Here is a 26,239-nt window from a genome sequence, read left to right as displayed (position 1 = left end):
ATGAACGCACATCTGCTGATTCTAATTCTACAAGGAATCTCAAAAAATGGGTCTGATTGTTGCAACAATTTTTTTTCTCGAAAACTGTATGGGTGACATGAAAACAGTTTTCACCATATAGATCTACCTAAGATTCTATAACAGTTAGGTAATTTTCATGAACGCACATCTTCTGGTTCCAATTCTGCAAGGTGTTTAAAAAGTGAGTCTGATTGTTTCTATATTTTTTCCTGGAAATCTGTATGGGTGACAAGAAAACGGTTTTCACTATATCGATCTACTCAAGATTCTATATCAGTTATGTAATTTTCATAGACGCACATCTTCTAGTTCCAATTCTACAAGGTGTTTCAAAAAGTTAGTCTGATTGTTTCAATATTTTTTCCTGGAAATCTGTATGGGTGACAAGAAAACGGTTTCCACTATATCGATCTACCCAAGATTCAATAACAGTTATGTAGTTTTCATGAACGCACATCTACTGGTTCCAATTCTACAAGGAATCTCAAAAAATGAGTCTGTTTGTTGCAACACTTTTTTTCTCGAAATCTGTATGGGTGACAAGAAAACGGCTTCCACTATATCGATCTACCCAAGATTCTATATCAGTTATGTGATTTTCATGAACGCACATCTTCTAGTTCCAATTCTACAAGGTGTTTCAAAAAGTAAGTCTGATTGTTTCAATATTTTTTCCTGGAAATCTGTTTGGGTGACAAGAAAACGGTTTCCACTATATCGATCTACCCAAGATTCAATAACAGTTATGTAGTTTTCATGAACGCACATCTACTGGTTCCAATTCTACAAGGAATCTCAAAAAATGAGTCTGTTTGTTGCAACACTTTTTTATCGAAATCTGTATGGGTGACAAGAAAACAGTTTTCACTATATCGATCTACCTGAGATTCTATAACAGATGTGTAATTTTCATGAACGCACATCTTCTGGTTCCAATTCTACAAGGAATCTCAAAAAATGAGTCTGATTGTTGCAAAAAATGTTTTCTCGAAATCTGTATGGGTGACAAGAAAACAGTTCTCACCATATCGATCTACCCAAGATTCCATAACAGTTATGTAATTTCCATGAACGCACATCTGCTGATTCAAATTCTACAAGGAATCTCAAAAAATGAGTCTGATTGTTGCAACAATTTTTTTTCTCGAAAACTGTATGGGTGACATGAAAACAGTTTTCACCATATAGATCTACCTAAGATTCTATAACAGTTAGGTAATTTTCATGAACGCACATCTTCTGGTTCCAATTCTGCAAGGTGTTTAAAAAGTGAGTCTGATTGTTTCAATATTTTTTCCTGGAAATCTGTATGGGTGACAAGAAAACGGTTTTCACTATATCGATCTACTCAAGATTCTATATCAGTTATGTAATTTTCATAGACGCACATCTTCTAGTTCCAATTCTACAAGGTGTTTCAAAAAGTTAGTCTGATTGTTTCAATATTTTTTCCTGGAAATCTGTATGGGTGACAAGAAAACGGTTTTCACTATATCGATCTACCCAAGATTCTATATCAGTTATGTAATTTTCATGAACGCACATCTTCTAGTTCCAATTCTACAAGGTGTTTCAAAAAGTTAGTCTGATTGTTTCAATATTTTTTCCTGGAAATCTGTATGGGTGACAAGAAAACGGTTTTCACTATATCGATCTACCCAAGACTCTATAACAGTTATGTAGTTTTCATGAACGCACATCTTCTGGTTCCAATTCTACAAGGAATCTCAAAAAATGAGTCTGTTTGTTGCAACACTTTTTTATCGAAATCTGTATGGGTGACAAGAAAACAGTTTTCACTATATCAATCTACCCAAGATGCTATAACAGTTGTGTGATTCTCATGAACGCACATCTTCTAGTTTCAATTCTACAAGGTGTTTTAAAAAGTGAGTCTGATGGTTTCAATATTTTTTCCTGGAAATCTGTATGGGTGACAAGAAAACGGTTAACACTATGTCGATCTAACTGAGATTCTATAACAGTTGTGTAATTTTCATGAACGCACATCTTCTAGTTCCAATTCTAAAAGGTGTTTTAAAAAGTGAGTCTGATTGTTTCAATATTTTTTCCTGGAAATCTGTATGGGTGACAAGAAAACGGTTTACACTATGTCGATCTAACTAAGATTCTATAACAGTTGTGTTATTTTCATGAACACACATCTTCTAGTTCCAATTCTACAAGGTGTTTTAAAAAGTGAGTTTGATTGTTTCAATATTTTTTCCTGGAAATCTGTATGGGTGACAAGAAAACGGTTTACACTATGTCGATCTAACTAAGATTCTATAACAGTTGTGTAATTTTCATGAACGCACATCTTCTAGTTCCAATTCTACAAGGTGTTTTAAAAAGTGAGTCTGATTGTTTCAATATTTTTTTCTGGAAATCTGTATGGGTGACAAGGAAACGGTTTTCACTGTATCGATCTACCCAAAATTCTATAACAGTTATGTAGTTTCCATGAACGCACATCTTCTGGTTCCAATTCTACAAGGAATCTCAAAAAATGAGTCTGATTGTTTCAACATTTTTGTTTTCGAAATCTCTTCGGGTGACAAGAAAATTGTTATCACTACGTCAATCTACCCAAGATTCCATAAGACTTATGCGATTTTGATGGACGCACATCATCGGATATCATTTCTATATGGGGTATTGGAAAGTAAGTCTAATATTTTCAATTTTATTTTTCCCTTAATTTGTATTGTTGATGAGAAAAGGATTATCAACGCCTCAATCTACTCAAGACTCTATAAAAATGTTAAACACCAAATAGTCTCAATAATTTCACGTTCAACCTATAGTGAATAAGTATTTCTAGCCACAGATATTAGTACGGGTTCTAATAATTTTGTATCCCAACCACAGATTTTTATTTTCCTCTACGTCGGCATGTGTGGCCAGAAATCTGTGGATAACTTCACGCCAATATAAAATAAAAGTGCCGTGAATGCTTGAAATGTGGAACTTTGACCTTGAATTTTTTTGCACACATAGGATTTATCGAGTTTGAAATTTATTGCAGTACCTAGTTGATCTGTCAGAATGTTTCTTAATTTAAATTTCATCTGACTGAATGTGTAGAGATTTCTTCTAGGCATCGCGTAGGAATGAAGAACCCTAGAACAAAGTTTATCTGCATGTTTTTCTTTGTAGGAGGATATACTACAGTCTCTGCCACACATTGGACATTTTTTTGCTGCAATCACGTTTGGGATAGTTGTGGACCACGTGAGAGAGTCAGGACTTGTATCAACAACTACATCTAGAAAATTCTTCGTTTACCTATGTGAGTATAAACCAGGACTAATTGCTTCAAAATTGCATATCTATCCTGCGGAATAGTGTTGAAGAAATTAGTGTAACTCCAACAAAATAATTGTGAATGCAAGCAAAACAGTATTGATTCAGTTTTTTTGGAAAAAAGTCACGAAACTTTTTTTTTGAATGTTCAGAATTCACAAAATTTTTGGGAACTTGAGTTGATCATAGTCTCAATCGTTCAGTCATTTTAGGTCGATTTAGGCCTCTATTTCGGAAAGTTGACATACCCAGCTGTAAATTTGTATGAACTTTATATTTCGGCATCATAAAAGTATTCTCGAAATTCACATATGATTTGATGGCCGCAACTTCAAAAATTGGGGGTTGAAAGTCAAAAAAACCTACTTTCTGCACGTTTTTTGCCAATATCTCGGTTCCAATGGGTTTTATGCTAATTGTATTTATTATCAATATTGTAGAGGGCAGCGCGAGCGCAGATTGAATATTATTTTAAATCAGCTCATTTAAGGTTTATACATTATTATTAATTAACTGACAGTTTTGATAGAAATCGAGATAAACCGATTCTCGCCCTTAAAAACTCACCCCCTCCCACTTCCTTTCATTTTTGTTATTTATCTTTCTTTTTCGATAAGTTTCATTCTACTATATTTTTTTTCACTTCTTATATATGGTGGAATTGGCTGAAAATCCATAACTAACGTATTCAAAAAATACTTTATTATGAGATTTTCATTGAACAGTTTTACAAAAGCTCAACTCGTGTTTCGCCATTCAATGGCTTATTCAGGCGTGTCTTTACTCACTATATTCTACATATTCAATGCTTTTTATACTTAATTTTACAATTTGAAGTACCTACATTTCAAGTACCTGGGTTTTATCTGAGTTTGTAATGAATTAAATTAAGCGAGCTTATGTTTCAGTTTCCACATTTGAAAAAATATTTAGTAACGGGGAGTTATTCAATTCTAATTGATCATCCAGTAAATTGCCCGATTTCTTGAATCTATTGATTTCTAAAGATTCTAGAAGATTGAGTTTCAAACTCTCATTTCCTTCTGCTAAAAAGTGGTTTGCAAATGTGGAATTGGGATTTCCATTTACGAAACTACTTCCATGCTCTTCAATTCTTTGGGAAAATGTTCTTCCTGTTTGGCCAATAAACAGTTTTGGGCAAGAATCACAAGTCGGCTTATATGTACAGGGCTTTTCATGATGAGCGTTAATTAGCCGTTTCTGGCAAACTATTCAACGGATCAACCTGAAAATTTCACAGTATGCATAAATCAATATGACCTACACGCCTAAAATATTTCAGACGAAGCGGCGTTGTCGCTTCTACTATAAAGTAGCGGCTTCTTTGATTTTTCAAATGGAACACCCCGTATATAATATCATATTATGATTCATTATCACTTTGTCAACAAATTCGTACACTATTTTCCTATTCCTATATATTACCGTTTAGAAGATATAAATTAATTTCGATATTTTTTTTTATCAAACATGAACTTTTATAAATGCTGATAATCTTGAACTCTCTTGCACTAAAACAATCAAATTTGAAATGATTGGAGTGATATTATGAGGATCTTCACTTCGAGTCATATTTTCATTTGCCTCATACATGGTCTTCAAAAAATGCAGATACTTTGATCTCATGAAAAAATGAGTGGAACTCAATTTTTTCAAATGGAACACCCTGTATATTTCAACATTTTTGAGCTCTACATCCAATTTTAGATTAACTTTGTTCAGATAATACTATTTCTATTTTGAACCGTTTTCGAGATAAACTGTTTCAAACGGAAATTGACGTGGTTTCCTTGTTCATCACTCATTTTTGTAAAACAGATTTCGTTTGATGTTTCTCAATTAGTCACAGATAATACAATGAAACAATAGTTTTATTAACGCTGAAACACAAACTGAAAATAATAAACCCATAAATTAATGAGTTAATTTAATCGTCAGTGTATTTCAGAATATGTTCAAACACATCTCCACCTCTACTTAAACAAACATGTAATCTCTTCAAAAGATTGTCATGTGTAGAGCTTCTGATCAAGTCTGGAGTCAAACTATTGAAAGCAGTTGTAACTCTCGATTTCATATCTTCCATTGTTGTTATTGGAGTAGAGTAAACCATATTTTTAATGAAACCCCACACGAAATAATCTAATGGATTGCCATCTGGTGTTCTAGGAGGCCAACGAAAAGGTCCATTATTACCAATCCATCTGTCTTCGAAGATTTCGGTTGAAGCTTCGCAGACTGAATGAGAATTATGGGGTGGAGCACCAACCATTTGGTACCATACACGTTCTCTTCCTGGTCTATTATTTAAAATCATTTGAATTCTATTCCTCAGTAAATCTTCATATTTTGATGCATTCAAATTATCATCATAAAACTCGATATAAAAAATTGACTCATTCTTTATGGCACAAAATACATTGAATTGCCATCTTTCTTGAAAACCCCTTTGGCGGACAACATGGGGATTTTCTGGCGCCCAATAATGACTGTTGTGTCTATTGAAAACTCCATTTTTTGTGAACTTGGCCTCATCTGTCCATATGATATTGTCAAGGAAATGTTCATTCTCTTGAGTCTTGACAAGTAACCATTCAAATAATTCCACTCTACTAGGTAAATCAGTCTCTTTCAAATGTTAGACACAGTAGAACTCATAGGGATGCCATTTATGCTTATTAAGAATTCGACAAATTGTCACGTAGGGTATACCTATCTCCCTTTCAGCCTCGTGCAGAGAAGCATTTGGAAATGCATGAAAGTATCCCAAAACTGTTATACCATTGTCATCATCATCCACTTTAGTCTTCTTACGAATGATTTTTGGACGGAAGGTTCCATTCAACCTACAGTTTTTTAGTAGTCGATTTATCACATTATTATTCGGCTTCGGAAGTTGTGTATATCTTTCATGCAATACTCGGCATGTTCTACTTGCAATTCTATCGCACTCACCATAAATTATTAATAAATTCAAGAAATCTTCATTACTGTAACCTAATCTTGACATTATTCGATTATAATTGGTAGCTATCACAATCGGTGAAAACCACCAACGAAAGTCTGACGTTAAATAATTGGTTTATTTATTTTTCCAAAGCACACTATTAAAAAATATTTATGTGTACTGTTGTACGTTAGAGACCAATACCTCAATGTATACAAATTGTAACTTTTTCTAAGGTAGGTACATACCAATTTCGAATTGACTGATCTGAGACAGTTAAAAAACTGGATCAAAAAGAAATATTACTAAGTATAAAAAAAATGTTGAATATCCAAAATAAGTGATGAATTCAAAAAAACGAGCAAGAAAACCACGTCAGTTTCCGTTTGAAACAGTTTATCTTGAAAACGCTTCAAAGTAGAAATAGTATTATCTGAACAAAGTTAATCTAAAATTGGATGTAGAGCTCAAAAATCTTGAAATATACAGGGTGTTTCATTTGAAAATATTGAGTTCCACTCATTTTTTCATGAGATCAAAGTATCTGCATTTTTTGAAGACCCTGTATGAGGCAAATGAAAATATGACTCGAAGTGAAGATCCTCATAATATCACTCCAATCATTTCAAATTTGATCGTTTTAGTGCAAGAGAGTTCAAGATTATCAGCATTTATAAAAGTTCATGTTTGGTAAAAAAAAAATATCGAAATTAATTTATATCTTCTAAACGGTAATAGATAGGTATAGGGAAATAGTATATGAATTTGTTGACGAAGTGATAGTGAATCATAATATGATATTATATACGGGATGTTTCATTTGAAAAATCAAAGAAGACGCTACTTTATAGTAGAAGTGACAACGCCGCTTCGTCTGAATTATTTTAGGCGTGTAGGTCATATTGATTTATGCATACTGTGAAATTTTCAGGTTGATCCGTTAAATAGTTTGTCAGAAACGGCTAATTAACGCTCATCATGAAAAGCCCTGTATACTCCTGATCTATCCGACACCGAAGTTTTGTCTTTATTGTTATTAATAAATTTACTTAGACTATTATTCGTTCTGTAAGCTACGTTTACGCATTCTTTCTTCAAAAATGGGAAATATTATTAGTTTGTTCACCCAAATATGACAATGTCCTATAACTGACATCATCTCATCTTGAATTTTAGTGGACCTGGTCTATGGCTTGCTTTTGAAGTTTTTTGGAAAGAATGGAGTCTACAGGGTGTTTCAAATTCGATTCTCACCATTGGGATCTCGAAAACTATGAGAGAAACGAAGATGGTTGAATTGGAGCAAAGTTGCGCATTCACCTGATTGACAATATGTCGTTGAGAAAGTTCTGAAATTCCGAGAATATCTGGAGATATCCGGAAAAACAGAATTTTCGAAAAATGTTTTTTTATTTTTTTCTGGATTTATTTTTTGAAGGATTTGAAAATAAATTGCACTTCCACGTTGTCACTTTTTCCCTGCTACATAACAAAATGTCATTGAGTATAACAAATTGAAAGTCAAATTTAGAAATATCAAAGTGTAAGCCTTTATAATAAGAATAGATTTTTTCAATATCTCCAATTTTTCGAAAAAGAATGATAACTTATGATACCTACATTATTGAAAAAGTAAAATCTGGTTCTATTCAAAACAGAAAGAATCCAATGTAACGCCCATAAGAAAAAATTAAATTGATGATGGTGGCCGGAAAACGAAACATCTGATAGCAAATTTGAACCACCGTTATGTAGCAGGAAGTGCCAATGTGCAATTTATTTTCGAATCCTTCGAAAAATAAAGCCAGAAAAAATAAAAAACCATTTTCCGAAGAAATTTCTGTTTTTTTCCAGATATCTCTGGATATACTCGGAATTTCAAAACTTTCTCGACGTCAGGTAAATGCACAACTTTGACCCAATTCAACCATCTTCGTTTCTCTCATAGTTTCCGAGATCCCAATGGTAAGGATCGAATTTGAAACAGCCTGTATAATATCTACCTCATAACCGTTGTAGACCGCGGTTTGTTTGATCAAACTCAACTCCTTCTGGAAATTATTTTCAGACAGTGGAATATTCAAGTCTGTGAAGCATACTATTGAATGCAGCAACTTTATGCTGGTAAGGGTGTATGGAGGAATTAATTATGATAATGTTCGTGTAAGATGTTTTGCGGAAAATTGCAAATTTATGTTTATTGTTATATTTCGTAATGGTTAATTCAAGGTAATTTATTGAATTATTTACCTCCCTTTCAGTGGTGAATTTTATTGACGGGTGGATGGAATTGACATATTCAACGAACTTGCCTAATTGCCTATCTGTACCAATAAAACAGACTAAGATATCAACTACGTATCTGTACTAGACCAAGAAACTATTAGTTAACTGATTATTATGGATTTCATACTCTATGTTATCCATGAAATTTCAGCCAGCAAAGGACTCAAAAGGTTCCCATTATTAGTCCTTCACTGCATTAATGAAAGTTTTCGTCAGTTTTTGTAAAACTGTTTGGTGATAATCTCACAATAAAGTGTTTTTTGAATAAATTTCACTTTTTACTTTTTTTAAAGCCTTCAGCACTGGTCTATGAAAGAATCTAATGAAAGTGAATTTTTTTTTTGAGTTTGAGAAACTGGATGATATAATTAAATTGAAAAAAGTTGGTTGGTCGAAGAAGAATTAAATTTAATTCGAAACATCGGCGAGAAAACAATTGTTTTTTTAAGAAAAAATTCATCCTGTTTGAACCAACCAGCCTTTTTTCAAAAAAAATATTGAAATCTAAAGGAATGAACTTTAAACGTTCAAGCCAGTCTCGCCAACACAGTAGGTGGAATGGACTGACGCCTATCAGAAAACAACTACTCCCCTGGCTAATACCACGAAGGGCGTTGGTTTATATCCGACAGGCGTCAGTGCAGGAATCTTCACAGGAAATTTCCTGCATATGCAATTGGTCATACAACTGGTTAAATTTTCCTTTTGAGGGCACGGCGGTTTTGAAAAAAATGTTTGAGTGTACTTACGTATTTTGATGCGTAGATTACGAATCCGAAAGAAAAAAACGGTGCTCTCCCTTATTTACAAAGTTATGGCCCTTCAAAGTCACCTTTACACCTTATTCTTCCTTCTTTGACACTTTTCACTTCAATAATCAACATTTTTCCAATAAAAATTTAAAAAAATGTACGGAGCTGCTTTTTGGTTACATATCTCTCTATTTTACGTTTTTAAGGTTAATGGCATGGTTGGTACGACTAATGCAGTGTTGGTACGACTGATGCAGTCCATATTCCTAAAGTAATTCAAATGTTTTTTACCTTCATTCTTCAGATCGGGAATTGGAATTTGAAATAGTGGGCGGTGGCAAATACCAACCGCTTTTTTCTGAAATGTCCCTAGTAACTAACCTAGAAATAAAGGAATGTCACCAGGAGAAACATTCGTTTTTAAATTAAGTTTTTTATAAGAAAAATGTTGATTTTTAAAGTGAAAAGTGTCAAAGAAGGAGGAATAAGGTATAAAGGTGACCTAGTGAATAAATCCAAATGGTTTATTTTGTGAACAAGAGGGCTGAAAAGTTGCCCTTTTCTGAACTTTGAAGGGCCGTAACTTTGTAAATAAGGGAGAGCGCCGCTTTTTTCTTTCGGATTCGTAATCTACGCATCAAAATACGTAAGTACACTCAAAATTTTTTTCAAAATCACCGGATGCTCTCAAAACGAAAATTTACCTACAACTGAAAGAGTCGACCTTCAATTTTGGAACAGACACACTTGCAGACCGGTTTCGGGGCTCATTAGCCACTCGTCAGTGCAAGATAGTGGCCATCATCGACCTAAAGTCAATGATATTCCACAATTGAAAATCGGAATTCTTTCAGAGTATTCCATTCCTCTTCCTAAGTTGGAGCGAACATCAAAAATGTCACTCCATCTAGTGGATGAGATACTAACCAACTGCATATCCGAAATTTGCCCAATTCCTCTGAATGAGGAAGAAAAACTTTGTTGTTAGTCAATGTGCTATGCTTGAAGACTGGCAGTGAACGTTTAAAGTTAATTTCTTTAGATTTGTTTACTGCCAGTCTACAAGCATAGCCCACTGACTAATAAGAAAAAAATAATTGGACCACTAAACTAGTTAACTGGATATAATTAAAAATCGTGATAATTTTTTCTGTTTATTGATTACAAACCAAATTTCGGGGCTTTTACATGTTAACATTTTGGAATACTGAACTGAAATCATAGAAATTTATCGAATGTTCAATGAAACGGTATATAATCCAAATCTTGGCCAAATGCGGTACCTACTAAGGGAAGTTACTGAACACTCAGATCCGAACGGGAAACCTTTTCAGAAGTCGTAACAGCCCAAACCAAACCACAGAAAAACTGGAAATGATGCGATTTTTCTGGGACGTGAATCACAAAACCGCACTTTCCTTGAAAACCACGTTACCAAAAGTGGCGCATGTTGAGGTTTTTCTTTTTTCTTTGGGTAACAGTTACTACTTGTGAGGTATTTCATGGTTTTTTTTTCGTGAATGATCATGGGCATCAGGTTTTTATATTTCAGAGCCGAAGAGACGATGTGGGCTGGGGTACTCTTCACCTCGCGAAGGCGAAAGGCCGCGAAAGCGAAAGTCGCCCCAACGAGGGGAATTTCCCCCAATTTCTGGGCGCATTTCTGCGCGCAGGCCCGCGCCTTGGTAGCCCTGGTCCGTGACGGCTGAAGTATTTCGGTTGCTGGAAATCTCAGTCTTCAGTGGCCCAAAGTATCGACCTGAAATCAAAACAAAGATAACGGCTATAAACTCTTGAGTAGGCTACTTGAAAAATCAAATTTCAAAAACATCACATTCAATGGGCTTGTTTCATGATTTTTGGTTTATAGTTACGGTTTCAAAATCACTACCTCAATTTGCAATAAACCTCCAATAGATTTTATAATGAAGAAAGGGAAAGCCTATAAAATTCCACATAATTCATAGTTTACTTAAAATATAACAAAAATAATTACTTTCGTATTACGATTTATTATGACCCTGTATATGCCAGGAATATGAAGTCTTCGTATCTTTGCTGGAATCGGCAGATTCACGAAGTTCATTTATAAGATATCGTTTTTCTTTCAAGTAATTCATCTGTCCTTTATGACAGTTCATGTCATTTGGACATTTGGAAACTTCAGAAAAAAAGCGTCTCTTCCTTCTTTTCTTGGTTTTGGACCAAACACGGGAAGAACATCGCAATTTTGCGGATTTGAAAGAAGATTTCAAGTATTCCTGAATCGACAATTGATGTATCTCAAGGGAGATAACCAATTATCTACTGTCGTAGGATTTATGTAGGAATTACTCGAAACTTTCAAATTGAAGTTTACTTTGTCGAAGAACTCGGACATCTCACTCCATCTCAGGCCTTCATTTTTCATTTGCCTGTTCGTTGCTAACTGATAACGCCTATAAAATCTCCCCAACTTTGAGAATAGCGGTTGGACACCTAGATGACTCACCACTGTTGGTAGCGACATTAAAGCGGATGATCGTAAGCCTCATGTCTCAAAGAAGGTAATATTGCTCCTTTTTATCGTTAATTTTGGAGACACCCTACATTTTATTCTATGAAAGAGAGGACATTGGCAGATCAAGATCATCAGAGGATGTGGTGCTGCAGGTTTTTCCGATACCAAAAAATCGAATATCGAGGACTTTGTTTCCTTTTTAAATAATAGATGTCCATCAATAAAATTCACGTATGAATTAGAAAATAAGGGACAACTACCATTTCTTGACGTTTTGTTAATGAGGAACAAATATGGAGGGTTAGAATACGATATATGTAGAAAAGAAACAAGCACGTACAGGTATATTCCTGACAGTTCACATTACTGTGGACAGCACAAACGTGCTGGGTTGAATTTTTTGGTGCATCGTCTTTTGACTTTCCCTCTAACACATGAGAGGTTCACAAAAGAAAAACGTACAATACAAGAAATAGCAGCCATTACCGGTTTCCCGAGGGGTATTGTAGATGACATAATTAGGAAAAAGAAGTTTAGGTTAAGAATGAACGAAATCTCGACTCTCAGAAAGGACAAAAACCAAAATAAATACATCTCAGTTCCATACCACCAATTTATGAGGAACTTTGGAAAGATTTTCAAGGAACTAGGTATGAAGGTGGTTTTTAAAACAAGTCATACACTGCAGAGCCTTCTGGGAAGTCACAAAGACAAAGTCGAGAATTCGGAGAAGTCTGGAATTTACGAAATTAAATGTAAGGACTGCGATGCAAAATATTATGGACAGACAAAAAGATCTATTAAAGTAAGATATAAGGAACACATAGCACACTTAAAATATGGAAGACCTGAAAAATTAGCAGTCGCCCATCATATTTTGCAACAAAACCATTCCATAGACTTCAGTTCTTTAAGATTAGTTAGACAAGTTAACAACAACAGGCAACTAGATGCCTATGAGAGTGTAGAAATAAGTAAACATAATAATATTATGAATAACGATGACGGATCAATACCAAATAGCATAATATATAGCTTGTTGAAATAATATTGTTAGGTTGACTGATCACTACAAAAAGACACATTGTAAATATATTTAGATAGGCAATATTGTGAAACTAATTTTATATAGCTGAAAATTGTTCTATATATAGCTGTAACATTTAAACATACATAAGGACATATTGTAAAATAATAGCAAAGCCAATTGTGAAATTAATTTAGGGTGGTACACTTGTATGGGTGGTATTACTGATTACCTACCTGTATGATGTACCTGAATAGCATAAATGAGTAGTTTTATCTTCCTCTTGAAGATGATCACTTGGTGATCGAAACACGTGTCGAGGTGTAAAAATAACGATTTGGTGTTGGGAAAAGACTCCAGTAATATTCGTTACTACACCAAAGGTTCCAAACAGTACATCATAAGGAAAAAATATCACAATATTCACAAATTTTGGTATAGTTCGTGCACATTACATAGATTGGCGCCTTAAGCATGAGGTTAGTTTGCGCCCGTTTACACATAAAAGTGCAGCTTTTTCGAGATGTTTGCCGGAGTATAAATATGTTGATGTAAGATAATGATTCACAGGAATCAATTTTATTGTACAAAAGATTGTACAGAAATATTAAGGAAGTCTGCGCCCTGCGTTTTTCTAAGGATATAAAGTTAAATCTTTGTAATAAAGAAACATAGTTTTGGCCTCTAGGTGGGTATACTCCATCAATTTCAAAGCTCAAAAATTTCAGATTTTTTTTTTGTGCCTTCTCCACGATAGAAATATATTGTCCATATATGGGGTTCCATATTAGAGATCCATATTCTAGTTTTGATCGGACAAAACAGAAATACATTTTTGTTAGAGCAGACAAATTTGTGAAATTTCTACAATTTCTTACAATAAAGCCGTATGCACGATATGCTGGATTTACTGTACGACTAACGTGTATGTTAAAGGTGAGCTGCGCATCAAAATAAATTCCCAGATCTTTTATCTCATCAATACGCTGCAGTTCTACATTATCTATTGAGCATGCATAGTGAAGACTATTACTTTTCCTAGTAAATGTCATTGCTTTACATTTGGATGTATTCACTGGGAGTTTATTTTTGATACACCACCTATGAAAAATATTCAACTGGATGTGCAAATAACTGCAATCATTCAAAGAAGTGACGGACGTATATAATTTTAAATCATCGGCGAACATAAGCCTCTTGTATTCGAGAGATGTACACAGGTCATTTATGTACAGCAAGAACAACAGTAGGTCTAAATTAGATCCCTGTGGTACACCGCTGGTTGCCGTATTGAACAAACTGTTTACGGTTTGTTCCCAAAAATGCTATATACATTTTGGGAAAACCTAAGTTCGAGAGCTCGTGTAATAGAAGTGTGTGATTTATTCTGTCGAAAGCTTTCGAGAAATCTGTATACACCACATCCACCTGACCCCCATTATCTAGTGTTTCGCACAGAAATTGACTGAATATCGATAGATTACTAATTGTCGAACGAGAATTCATGAATCCATGTTGATAAACAGAAATTATACAGGCTGATTCACGGTGGATGGCACATTAGACGTTTCTGGTGAACCAGACAACGGATCACTTTGAAAATTTAATGGAGGGCATATTCGGACATTCTCTAGCCAACTAAAATATTTTCGACAATGCGGTGTTGCCGCTTCTATTAGAAAGCACTAGCAACTTTGATTTTTCAAATGGAACACTCTGTATATAATATTATTTTTGGAATCTCCAACAATTGCCCGACAACTTTTCTTGATATTTCCCTATACCTATCTGTTACTGTTTTCGAAATAAAAATTAATTTCAATTTTTTTCTTCGAAAATCATGACTTCTAAAAATGCCGATATCTTTTAGTTAACTACTATGATATCGAAATTTGGTTTGGAGTTAGGTGATACTTGGACACTTCCCACACGTCAGTCTAATCTCCGTTACTTCAATACAGGGTGGTAAAAAAATACAGTTTTTTCGTTTGCTTGAAAAAGTTGCTGAAATTTGATTATTTTAAATGGAACACCCTGTATATTATTGAAAATTCGGAAAGCTGCTGAAATTTGCTTTCTTTCTATGTATACCATACCTATACCTAACTAGTCAAGTTTCGGACTTATGAACATTTATTTGTGAAAATGTCCCTTCAGAATGGTATTTCCATTCGGTATTTGGTAAGCAGGCCATGATTACTATTTGACAGTAGCGTTGTGACATTCTCCTAATAATATCGACATTTTCGTCACTTCAGAAGTTGCAAATACCTTCAAAACGATGGAACAAAACTATTCAAACGAAGTTCTTATGAATTTGTTTATTATTTTTGGACAGTGTGACAAAATTATCAGCAGAACATGTAGAAAGTTCAATGAAATGTATCCGAATCTACCGCCAATGAACCTCAAGAAATTTATACGAATTCAGAACAATTTCAATGCATTTGGATCAACTTTAAAAGCACCAAGAAACTTGCCTCGACCCGTAACTTTCGAAGACAACCAGATTAATGTCTTAGCATATTTTCACGCATTTCCCGAGTCATCGATAAGAAGTGCTGAAGAAGAAATCAAAGTTGCTACTGCTTTCTAATAGAAGCGGCAACACCGCATTGTCAAAAATATTTTAGTTGGCTAGAGAATGTCCGAATATGCCCTCCATTGAATTTTCAAAGTGATCCGTTGTCTGGTTCACCAGAAACGTATAATGTGCCATCCACCGTGAATCAGCCTGTATGTCTCGTTGACAAGTAGATGCGGTTGTACAAAATTATCTCGAATAATTTGGCTCCAATATTCAAGAGAGATATTGGCCTTTAATTTCAATCAGATTCTTGGCATCTGATTTGTGTGCAAGACACACCTCAGCCACTTTCCAAATATCGGGAGATATAGAAGATCTTAGTATAGAGTTGAATAAAGTTTTCAGGGGACGCACTCAGACCCCTATACAGTCTTTGAATAGAAATGAGGGAATGTTATCTGGTCCAGTTGTGAATTTATTTTTTAATTTTTTTGCTGCCTCAAAGATTTCACGTTCACTTATAGGTTCAGAAGATATATCTACAGATATCGAGTGGTCCAACGAAAAGTATGCACCTTGCTTTTCTACTTTTTTTGTAACTTAACGCAAACATACTCGGACAGGTCAATTTTGCTTTTGAGGGGGACACACTTAAGATGTAATTTCCTACCTGTGCCTTCAACCCCCTAGCGAGGGTGACTAACAACCCTAAAATTTTAAATGGAAAGTGGGGTCGAGTGATATATCATTTGAAACGGCACAAAATTCTCTTTCCAATGATACCTAATTTGTTATATTTACTTGAATAGTTATAAAAAAAGCAAGAACATTTACTCGATATTTTTGATGTTAATGAAAATGCGGAAAAACGGCATTTTTATCACTACTACATTCCTCTATTTCTCTCGTGCGTTTTTTGGTTCAACTAAAAACAGCAGATAAATGTACAAAAAGAATTTAGGTAAACGTTCATTGATTCAGTTCGGTTGCTTTTGAAATTATTTCAACTTTACTGTTGTCAATACCGGATCTGTCTGTAATGTGAAACACCAGCCACGGAAACCGATCAGAAATGAAGTAGTGGAAGTCGCTGTTTTGAGACATATTGAATTGGATCATACTCAAAGTACCTGTCAGCTTGCTGCAGCCTCAGGTGTCTCCCGTTCGTCCATAATACGGATATTAAAAGCCTATAAATTTCATCCGTACAGAATTAAATTAGTACAGGAACTCAATGAAGATGATCCTGATGGAAGGCTGCTTTTTGTGAACAACTGAGCTAGCTACTAATTGATGATCCGCATCTATCATTCAACACGTGCTTTTCCGATGAGAGTACTTTTTTTTAATGGAGCTGTGAATAGGCATAATTGCCGTTACTGGGATGACATTAACCCACACTTACTCCGAGAGGTCCATACCCAGTACCCTCAAAAAATCAATGTTTGGTGTGGAATATTAGGTAGTCATATCGTACGGCCACTTTTTATTCCTGGGAATTTAACTGGTGAGGTCTACCTGAACATGCTTGAAGATACAATTGATCCTCTCATAACAGAAATAATTGAAAATGACCAAAATCATAATTGATTGGCTTCATTTCCAGATGGAGCACCTCCTCACTATGTTGCCCCGGTAAGAGAGTTTTTAGATGACCGGTTTCCTGGACGGTGAATTGGAAGAAGAGGTCCCATCGAATGACCTACCAGGTCACCTGATTTATCGCCTTTAGACTTTTTCCTTTGGGGACACTTGAAAAATAAATGTTTTGCTACGCAGCCCGAGTCCATAGAAGATCTTCGCCAACGAATTACAGCAGAGTGCAGAAGTATAACACCTGATATGCTACAGAATGTTAGGAATAGATTTGAACAAAATCTGTATTATTGTATGGAAGCAAATGGGTCACATTTTCAGCACTTGCTGAAGTAGGATTCTACTAAGTCAATTACACATTTCAAAGTACTGGGTTGTAGTTGTTTTTCTTCATAATACCTACATGTTTGAGTGAAATACAACAAATTAGGTATCATTGGAAAGATAATTTTGTGCCCTTTCAAATGAAATATCACTCGACCCCACTTTCCATTTAAAATTTTAGGGTTGTTACTAACCCTCGCTAGGGGGTTGAAGGCACAGGTAGAAAAATACATCTGAAATGTGTCCCCCTCAAAAGCAAAACTGACCTGTCCGAGCATTTTTGCGTTAAGTTACAAAAAAAGAAGAAAAGCAAGGTGCATATTTTTCGTTGGACCACTTATATTGTGACTGGGACTAAGATCCACAATCTCTTCGTTGATTTCATTAGATTGGTATGCAGTTTTAAAAAAGTTACTGAACGCATTTACTATAGTTTCAGGATTATCATAAACTTCTTGATAAATTTCATGATATTTGGAATTCTAGATGTATTATTTTTCCGATGAACAAATGTCCAAATAAAGTCTGATTTTGAGCATTTTCTAAATAATTTTGATATGCTTCTTTACTTTTTTGTTTAAAATTAAGTCTCAAACGTTTAAATTCCCCAAAAAATATATTACTTCTAGTTTTTTTTCACTTTGTTTGGTTTGTTTATGAAAAAGACGATTTTGACATTGACAATAATTTTAAAAAGTTGAAAAAAAATTAATATAACGACTTCAAACGTTTGATTCCTGGTTTATATCGACTTTAAATCAAAGGAATTCACAGTAGGACTGACTAGTCCAAACATACAGTAAAGGACGGAGGATGAGAGCGTTGGAAATTGATTAATTGAATAAAAACCCCAATTTCAAAAACCTCAGTGACCAACTAGAACTCCTGCAACTCTCCTTTTTTGAATTTGTGACTTTTGACAACTAGTCTAGATTCCATTTGTATTTTGTGTTTTTGGATCAATACTCAATAATTTTGATATGTTATGAAAGTCAAATGAATATTGTTTTGGTTTCTCAAATAAGGTATTGATGATTCAGATATTTTTGTTATTTCAGGTATAGGTTTAATTAACCTATTTAAATAACATTGACTATATTGGTGAAGAATGTTTTTGGATTTCTAGTTCTCCATCTTGATACAAAAAAATGTGGAAAGAAGCAATCAATGATTTGTCAATTAAAACAAAAAAGATTTTATATTGTGCTTTCGTAAGATCCATTCTTGAATATTGTTCGGTTAATACTATAATGTGAATATCGATTTGATTGATAATGTTCAAAAGAAATTGTTGAAGAATTATGCTTTTCACTTTGGTATTCAACGAAATGAATATGAGTACAGTCAACTCTCAATCAAGTTGAATATAAAATCATTGGAAGATAGGAGAATTTCTATGAACTTGAGTTTCCTCTTCAAATTAATAAATAGTCAGATAAACTGCCCAGAACTATTTCAACTAATAACTTTTCATGTTAAACAAAAAGATACGAGAAATCCTGACATTTTTATATAAATTTTTTCCATACCAATTATGCTTTGAACAGTCCGATTCCTCGTATTCTGAAGCTGGGAAATTAATATCATAATAACTTCGATCTGTTCAATGTGTCACTTCAGGTCTTTAAAAATCAATTGAAAAGCTCGTTCGATTGATGACTCATTTACTTTGTAGAAATTCATGTTGAATATAGAATAAAGAAAATACTTTTGTCTAGTTTCTACTATGTTTATTTATTCGTTACGACCGCTTTCGGCTTATAAGGCCATTTTCAAGTGAAACTTGAAAATTGTACTGAAAAGTTGAAAATATGTCTTTAAATAAGGTTAAAATCTGTTTAAAATCTGTTTAAAATCTGTTTTTCCGTTAACCAGCTGTCGCACCCCTACGAACGACAACCCTCAGAAGTCGAAACTTGTGCGAGCTAAGGATTAACGAGGTCTTACCTTTTAACGTGTGATTCCTAACACGGGTTGGACGGTAGCAAGTGAAGATCGATCGTTCAGACTAGGGCTTGAACCACCGACCAACACGGCAGTCAATTCGAGTGAGTGAACAAAGCACCCACGCCGAACCGCTTGGCTACCGACTGACAATAACGAACGAAAAATATTAGTATTATTGTGAAAAAAGCGTGGACGCTTTGTGCAATATTTTTGTATAGGTATCAAGCGCGTCGCTTTTTCAACAATTTGAGAGATAAGTGCAAAACTTTGAGAAACACTTGCCATCGAGCATACATAAATAAAATAGAGAATAACATCAACAATAATCCTAGAAGTTTCTGGAATTATATTAATAATGAAAAAATCACAATCTTTACCATCTAAAATGTATTATGATGACTCAGTCAGTGAAAATAGTGATGATATTGTGAATCTTTTTGCAGAATATTTCTCATCAGTCTACAGTGATGAAACAGTTAACCAAATTCAAGAATATAAATTCAGTAAGACGGTTGATATATGTAGTTATAGCGTTGATATTAAAGAAATAATCAATCTAGTCATGTCATTACCTGGGAAATTGTCTACAGGTCCTGATGGAATTCCGCTATTCCTAATCAAAAAATCTATTTTTACCCTGGTCAAACCATTTCACATGATAATCAATATTTCCTTGAAATCGTCGATCTTTCCAGATTATTGGAAAACAGTTTTTTGAAACCCATGTATAAAAGTGGATCACATAATGATATAAAAAATTATCGAGCAGTCTGTAATCAATCAGAATTACCCAAATTGTTAGACAGCCTAATTACAAAAAAACTAACATGGGATTGTAGACATATAATCATTAATCAACAACATGGATTCAGTAGTGGTAGATCTATCAACCCTGTATAATAAACGCCTTCGAAAATAGACACCAGGTGAATTCTATTTACACAGATTTTGCAAAGGCATTTGACCGAGTAAACCACAATTTGTTGTTGCATAAACTAAACGCTTTGGGTATTCAAGAAAACATTCTGAAATGGATTGAAAATTATCTAGCCTGCAGAGTATAATTTGTAAAATATGGTAACTCAGTATCTTCCTCAATCACAGTTTCATCGGGTGTACCACAGGGTTCTCATTTAGGGCCATTGCTTTTCAACCTATTTGTAATTGACTTGAAAGATGTTATTCTTTATAATGAATTTCTTTCGTTTGCTGATGACCTGAAGATGTTTAAAGTTATTCCTGACTCAACTGATACAAAATTATTGCAGTATGATTTATCTAACTTTGTTCGCTGGCGTGATATAAATCTACTGTAATTAAATATAGACAAATGTCAAAAATTATTTTTTTTTCCGAAACAAAAATCCCATTAACTGGCCATACAAAATCAATCAATCAGTACTGAAAACAACAAACACAATCAGAGATTTAGGAATCACTCTCGACCCAAAAATGTCATTTAAACCGCATATTGCAAATATGCAAATTTCATTCTTAGATCTGCAAATGAATTATCTTTCACTTCAATAAAAATCATATAGTGTTCAATTGTTAGATCAATAATCGAATACAATTCCGCAATTTGGTGCATATCAATATGTGGATATTGATATGCTTGAAAGTGTTCAAAATAAGTTTTTAAGGTACTCTGCATATAAACTGGGATATCATATTGGTGAATATGACTATAAAATTATATTGGACATTCTTAACTTGAATACTCTGGATCATAGAAGATTAAAGCAGACCTTACACTAATTCATAAAATAATCAATGATAGCATCAATTCCACGGAACTTGTCGAACTTATAACTTTAAATGTGAATCCAAGGAGAACCAGAAATTCGGAAATCTTCAAAGTACCCTTTTGTCGCACCAACTATGGTCAGAATGAATCTGTAGGTAGAATTTTGAGAATTGCAAATACATAAATGTAGATTTAAAATTTTTCAATTCTTCTTTTATTTTATATATTTTTCCTTAAACCTAGCTTATATTACTGTTAAATACATATGTGTGAACTTGCTAATTATTTTGTAAAAAATAGGCATTGCCGTAAATAAATAAATAAATAAATATTAGTATTTTTCGTTCGTTATTGTTTCAACCTTACTTAAAAAATATTTTTAACTTTTCAGTTCGATGTTCTTTAAAAGCGTGTTTTTTAGTTTTTCAAACTATATTTATTCCTTGTAAGTACCAGAAATGTTTCATTTTTTAGTAATATAGTCACTAGACATAAGGATTTAATTATATTTTGTATTTCACACTTTGCGCTAAATGTTTTGTAAAATTGTAAATTGTAATGTAGACATCAGACATGAGCATTCGAAAATACTTTTTTAAATATATTTTTGTAAATTGGCTTTGCCGTTGAATAAATAAATAAAATATATTTCAAAAGAAGTACCTCTATACATGGATGTGTAGATCATGCAAAGAAGTAACTTTCAGACACAAATTGGAAGAAAAAGTCTCACAAAATAGCTACTTTCACTGACTATAGTCTTGTATATTTAAGGTTTTTTTTTGTCAAACTGCGTCAGTTTACTTGAGAATGGTTTAATAAGCCGAAACATTTCGTAACAAATAAAAATTTTAATAGAAATTAGACAAAAGTTATTTTGTCTACACTATACTTGAATTTTTTTGTTTAATTTTTTCATTATCAATGTAAAAAGTGTATTATAATTACATATTTTCAATATTTAAATTATCTACTTCATAAATGCCACTGAAAACTGAGACATGAATTTCCATATACTGGCATTAAAAAATATTGATACACTAATAATTTAAGAATATCGTGGAATAAAATAGATGAATTGACACTCACCTCAAAAAAAAAAAAAGAATCGTTGTTCTGGAGCACAAGCCGTAAAAACTAAGCGGCTCCAGAAAAAGGACTGAAGAATTATTCTTATTCTATTTCGTAGCGGATAAAATGTCAGAACCCAGTAGCGATGTGGTGGGGAACGGACAACCAGCATTGCCAAATCATATTTGAGTATTTGAAGTTCCAGAATTTTTCTTGGGAAAATTTTTGAATTGATCATTCAAAACAACAAGGGCGATCATATTTTGAATGAAGAATTGTTTCCATCGAGGAAATCAGAGTTTGTTGACCTTTTTGGTACATTTTCTCAAAATCATTATACTCTTTACACTGAAAAGTGTATTTTTTTTTTCAAGAAAGATTGATTTTTGGTAAATTTTCTTGCTTGCTCCTTATCCATCTTTATATAAGAGCTGTTGCGCTTGATATTTCTAAGGCCATTGACCGTGTGTGGCATGAGGATCTTCCTCAAAAACAAATTGGCCGTCGATGGATATTTCTCGAATACTTCAACGCTGGTGTTCCTCAGGGATCTATACTGCCTTCAACCTTCTTTTTCCTGTATATCAACGATTTATTGGAAAAAACCAAGAATCCAATATACAGGGTGTAACTGAATAAGTGTAAAACATTTAAGGAAGTGATTCCTCATCGAAAAAAAGATAGGATCTCTCATATAAAGAAACTTCATTGGAGCATCCCTTGTTAAGATACAACCCTTTAAAAGGGGTACATACAATTTGTATAACAATTTTTTTCACAAGCACTGAAATAAATACAATATTGAAATTAACCTGACGTTTCGTACTATCAAAAAGACACTTAGCCAGTAATTTATTTGGTTTACCCCATGATTGTAAGGGGTGGAAAACGCAACCCCTAAAATTTATTTCCAATATAACTTTTTGTCTTATTATTTGTTTACCATTTAAAAATTTATTTCCGATAGCCTGTTTCATTCTAAACAAAAAATGTCTTTTGGGTTTTTTGCCCAAAATAAACCAGTTCGCAGCTAAAAATTATTTTACGAACTACTACAGAGATACATCGTCATAAATGCGAACTGGATTTATTGTTATTTTGTAGTTAGTACCTGCATTAAACGATTAGAGGATAATAAACGAAACTAATTTATTAATAACAAAACACACAACATGTAGAAATCAAACATAGTAAATGTTCAATATGTCTACCTTCAGACATTACGCATGCGTCTAGACGTCGGCGCATTGAGCCACGTATTTGCTCAAATATTCCTGGTTTCTTAAGTCCTCTACATCGCAAACAGGAGTACGATAAACCAAAACTGTTCTTGATGGTTAGTTTCGACAATAGCGTGAGGGTTTTCATCAGCCCATATGTGGTAATTATGAAAATTAATAATCTTGTCTCGAAAAAAACTACATTCGTCTGTGAATTCTATCGTTTTCAGAAAGTCACAATTTCTTGTAATCATTTCCAGCATCCAATTGCAAAATTGGTAGTAGGTTGTTCTTCAATCAAATTAATTACTGCTTCCTCAAACTGTGGTGTTCGTACTTCTCGATGGCGACCACAATCCTGCGTTCTTTTGTCGAATGAACAATATTCTCGTAATCGTTGATGAAGTCAAGCAAATATTCTATGTGAAGGATGCTGCCATTGAGGATACATTTCAGCATATCTTCTAGAAGCTTCTAACCCATTCCCCTGCGACAGACCGTAAACGTAATGCCATTTTCTCACGTAATGCATATCAGCCATTTTCTCATTTGTGTATGCCATTTTAATAACAAGTGAATTATTAAAGTAACAAATTAAGAACAGAATAAAAACACACAATTAGTATTGATTCAATTTCGAAAATTCACAAACTGACAGCGTAATACCAATTTAATTGTCACTATCGCTAATAGAGACCTACTAGATAGATTAGTTTCGTATTTTCGCATTTATGACGATGTATCTCTGTAGTTGATCCTGAAAATAATTTTTTGCTGCGAACTGGTTCATTTTGGGCAAAAAAACCAAGAGCCATTTTATGTTTAGAATGAAACAGGCTATCGAAAATACATTTTTAAATAGTAAACAAAGACAAAAAGTTACATTGAAAATAAATTTTAGGGGTTGCGTTTTCCACCCCTTACAACCATGGGGTAAACCAAATAAATTTCTGGCTAAGTGTCTTCTTGGTAGTACAAAACGTCAGGTTAATTTCAATATAATAACTTTTCTAGTGTTTGTGAAAAAAATTGTTATACAAATTTTATGTACCCCCTTCAAGGGAATGTATCTTAACAAGGGATGCTCCTATGAAATTTATGTATATGAAAGATCCTATCTTTTTTCGATGAGGAATCACCTCCTTGATTGTTTTACACTCATTTAGTTACACCCTGTATAATATAAATAAGTTCAAATATAAATTAAAGCATCATTTACTTATTCATACAGCCAGACATATTAATTACTTCATATTTTCGCAGTATTTCCGGAAACTGTTAAGGTAGTGTCATCTACGAATAAGATAATTGAACCTTGTTCTATATACTTCGGAAGATCATTTATATAGATAGAGAAAAGCAGTGGACCTAAAATGGACCCTGTGGTACCCCAAGAATAATATCTTGAATATCATATACTGCATTATTCATAGTCACTACCATTTTCCTATCTTCCATAAAAGATTTTATCCATTCCAGAAGGAACCCTCTAATGCCAATGTTATATAACTAACTAACCATTATGTCACTATTTAATGAATCAAACGCTTTAGCCAAGTCAAATAATATTGAAACTACGTACTTCCCCTTATCGATTTCATTGTGAATAAACTCGAATTTTCTAGCAATAGCAGTCTCAACTGATCTAGCTTTTCTAAAACCATGTTGATGATCGGTGAGAATCTTGTATTTTTCGAGAAACGCAATAATTCTATTTGCTACTATTTTTTCAATAAGTTTAAATGGAATACTCAGTTATGATATTAGGCGATATTTATCTATATCTTCATAACCCTTTTTATGAATAGAAATAACTTTGGCTGTTTTGAAGACACTCGGAAATACGCCTTCCGTTATAGAGTGATTCATAAGATTCAATAGAATATCAGATATAGATGGAATGACATATTTTAGAACTTGTTATATCGTCTAGGCCACTCGATTTTTTATTTTTTAGTTCGGTTATTGTTGAAACTACTTTAGGTAATAGCAGTTCTTCAAAAAACATTGAGTTTTCGTTAAATTCCGAGACCGTATGTGGTAGTGACATGTTCTGACCTACATGTCTTAACAGAGCTGCCGTGGCTGCTCCGGCAAACTGGCAAGCAAAATTATTGGCAACTTCTGTTCCATCATTGATCCGGATACCATTTGCTTCAAGATGAATCTCCCTTTTATTGTCAATTTTGGTTTTCCCTCTGAAACTATTTACAATATCCCATGTAGCTTTCTGTTTGTTTTCAGCTGTTTCTATTTGATTTGCGTAATATCCTGTTTTCAACTTCTTTAATCTATTTGTATATTCTCTTTTTTCCCTTCTGTAAATCTCATCACTCACTTCTCCATCTATCATTCTTTTGTGCAATTCCCTTAACTGACTGCTTCCATTCTTAACTTCTCCCTATTTCTCTTTATTTTTTTCCTTTTGGGCTCTGTTCCTCTGTTGGTTAAGTGGAATAGCTTTGAGCTAGACTTCAGCAACATTCTATGTATGAACCAATTACGTAGGTACTATTCTCTAATAACAATAAAAATACGTTTATTATTATTATTATCTATGTATAGAGTTACTACTTTTAAAATTGATTACTTCCTTTCTGTATTCGGAAGATTCCCACACTTTTTTGTATCAAGATGTCAAGATGGAGAAGTAGAAAGCCAAAAACTTTCTTTCCCAGAATAAATCTATTCGCAAAATGAATATGGTTTAAAAAAATAAAAAACATTCTTTCAAAAAACATCGAACTAAAAAATTTAAAATATTTTTTTTCATAAGTTTAAAATAATAACGAATGAATAATACTAATATTATTGTGAAAAAAGCGTAGGTGCTTTGTGCCATATTTTTTGTACTTACATCAAGCGCCAGTCGCTTTTTTCAAAATAATACTAGTATTTTTCGATCGTTATTGTTTCAAGCTCATTTTAAAAAAATATATTTTTAACT

At 33.6% G+C, this 26,239-nt stretch overlaps 1 protein-coding gene across 1 annotated transcript in view; it reads left to right on the top strand.

Moving 5' to 3' along the window:
- LOC111503609 (sialin) overlaps positions 1 to 26,239 on the top strand; it is a 95,565-nt gene that overhangs the window by 47,533 nt on the left and 21,793 nt on the right. Inside the window, exon 7 of the mRNA XM_023157959.2 lies at positions 3,181 to 3,313. Within this exon, the coding sequence (XP_023013727.2) occupies positions 3,181 to 3,313 (133 nt within the window). The remainder of the gene's footprint in view (positions 1 to 3,180; positions 3,314 to 26,239) is intronic.

This window comes from Leptinotarsa decemlineata, unplaced genomic scaffold (genome assembly GCF_025532065.1).
Source record: "Leptinotarsa decemlineata unplaced genomic scaffold, Ldec_3_MD MMD2_tig00026374_RagTag_RagTag, whole genome shotgun sequence".
Taxonomy (NCBI): domain Eukaryota; kingdom Metazoa; phylum Arthropoda; class Insecta; order Coleoptera; family Chrysomelidae; genus Leptinotarsa; species Leptinotarsa decemlineata.
The sequence above is the reverse complement of the archived record's forward strand: the minus strand, read 5'-3'. Positions and strand labels throughout refer to the sequence as shown.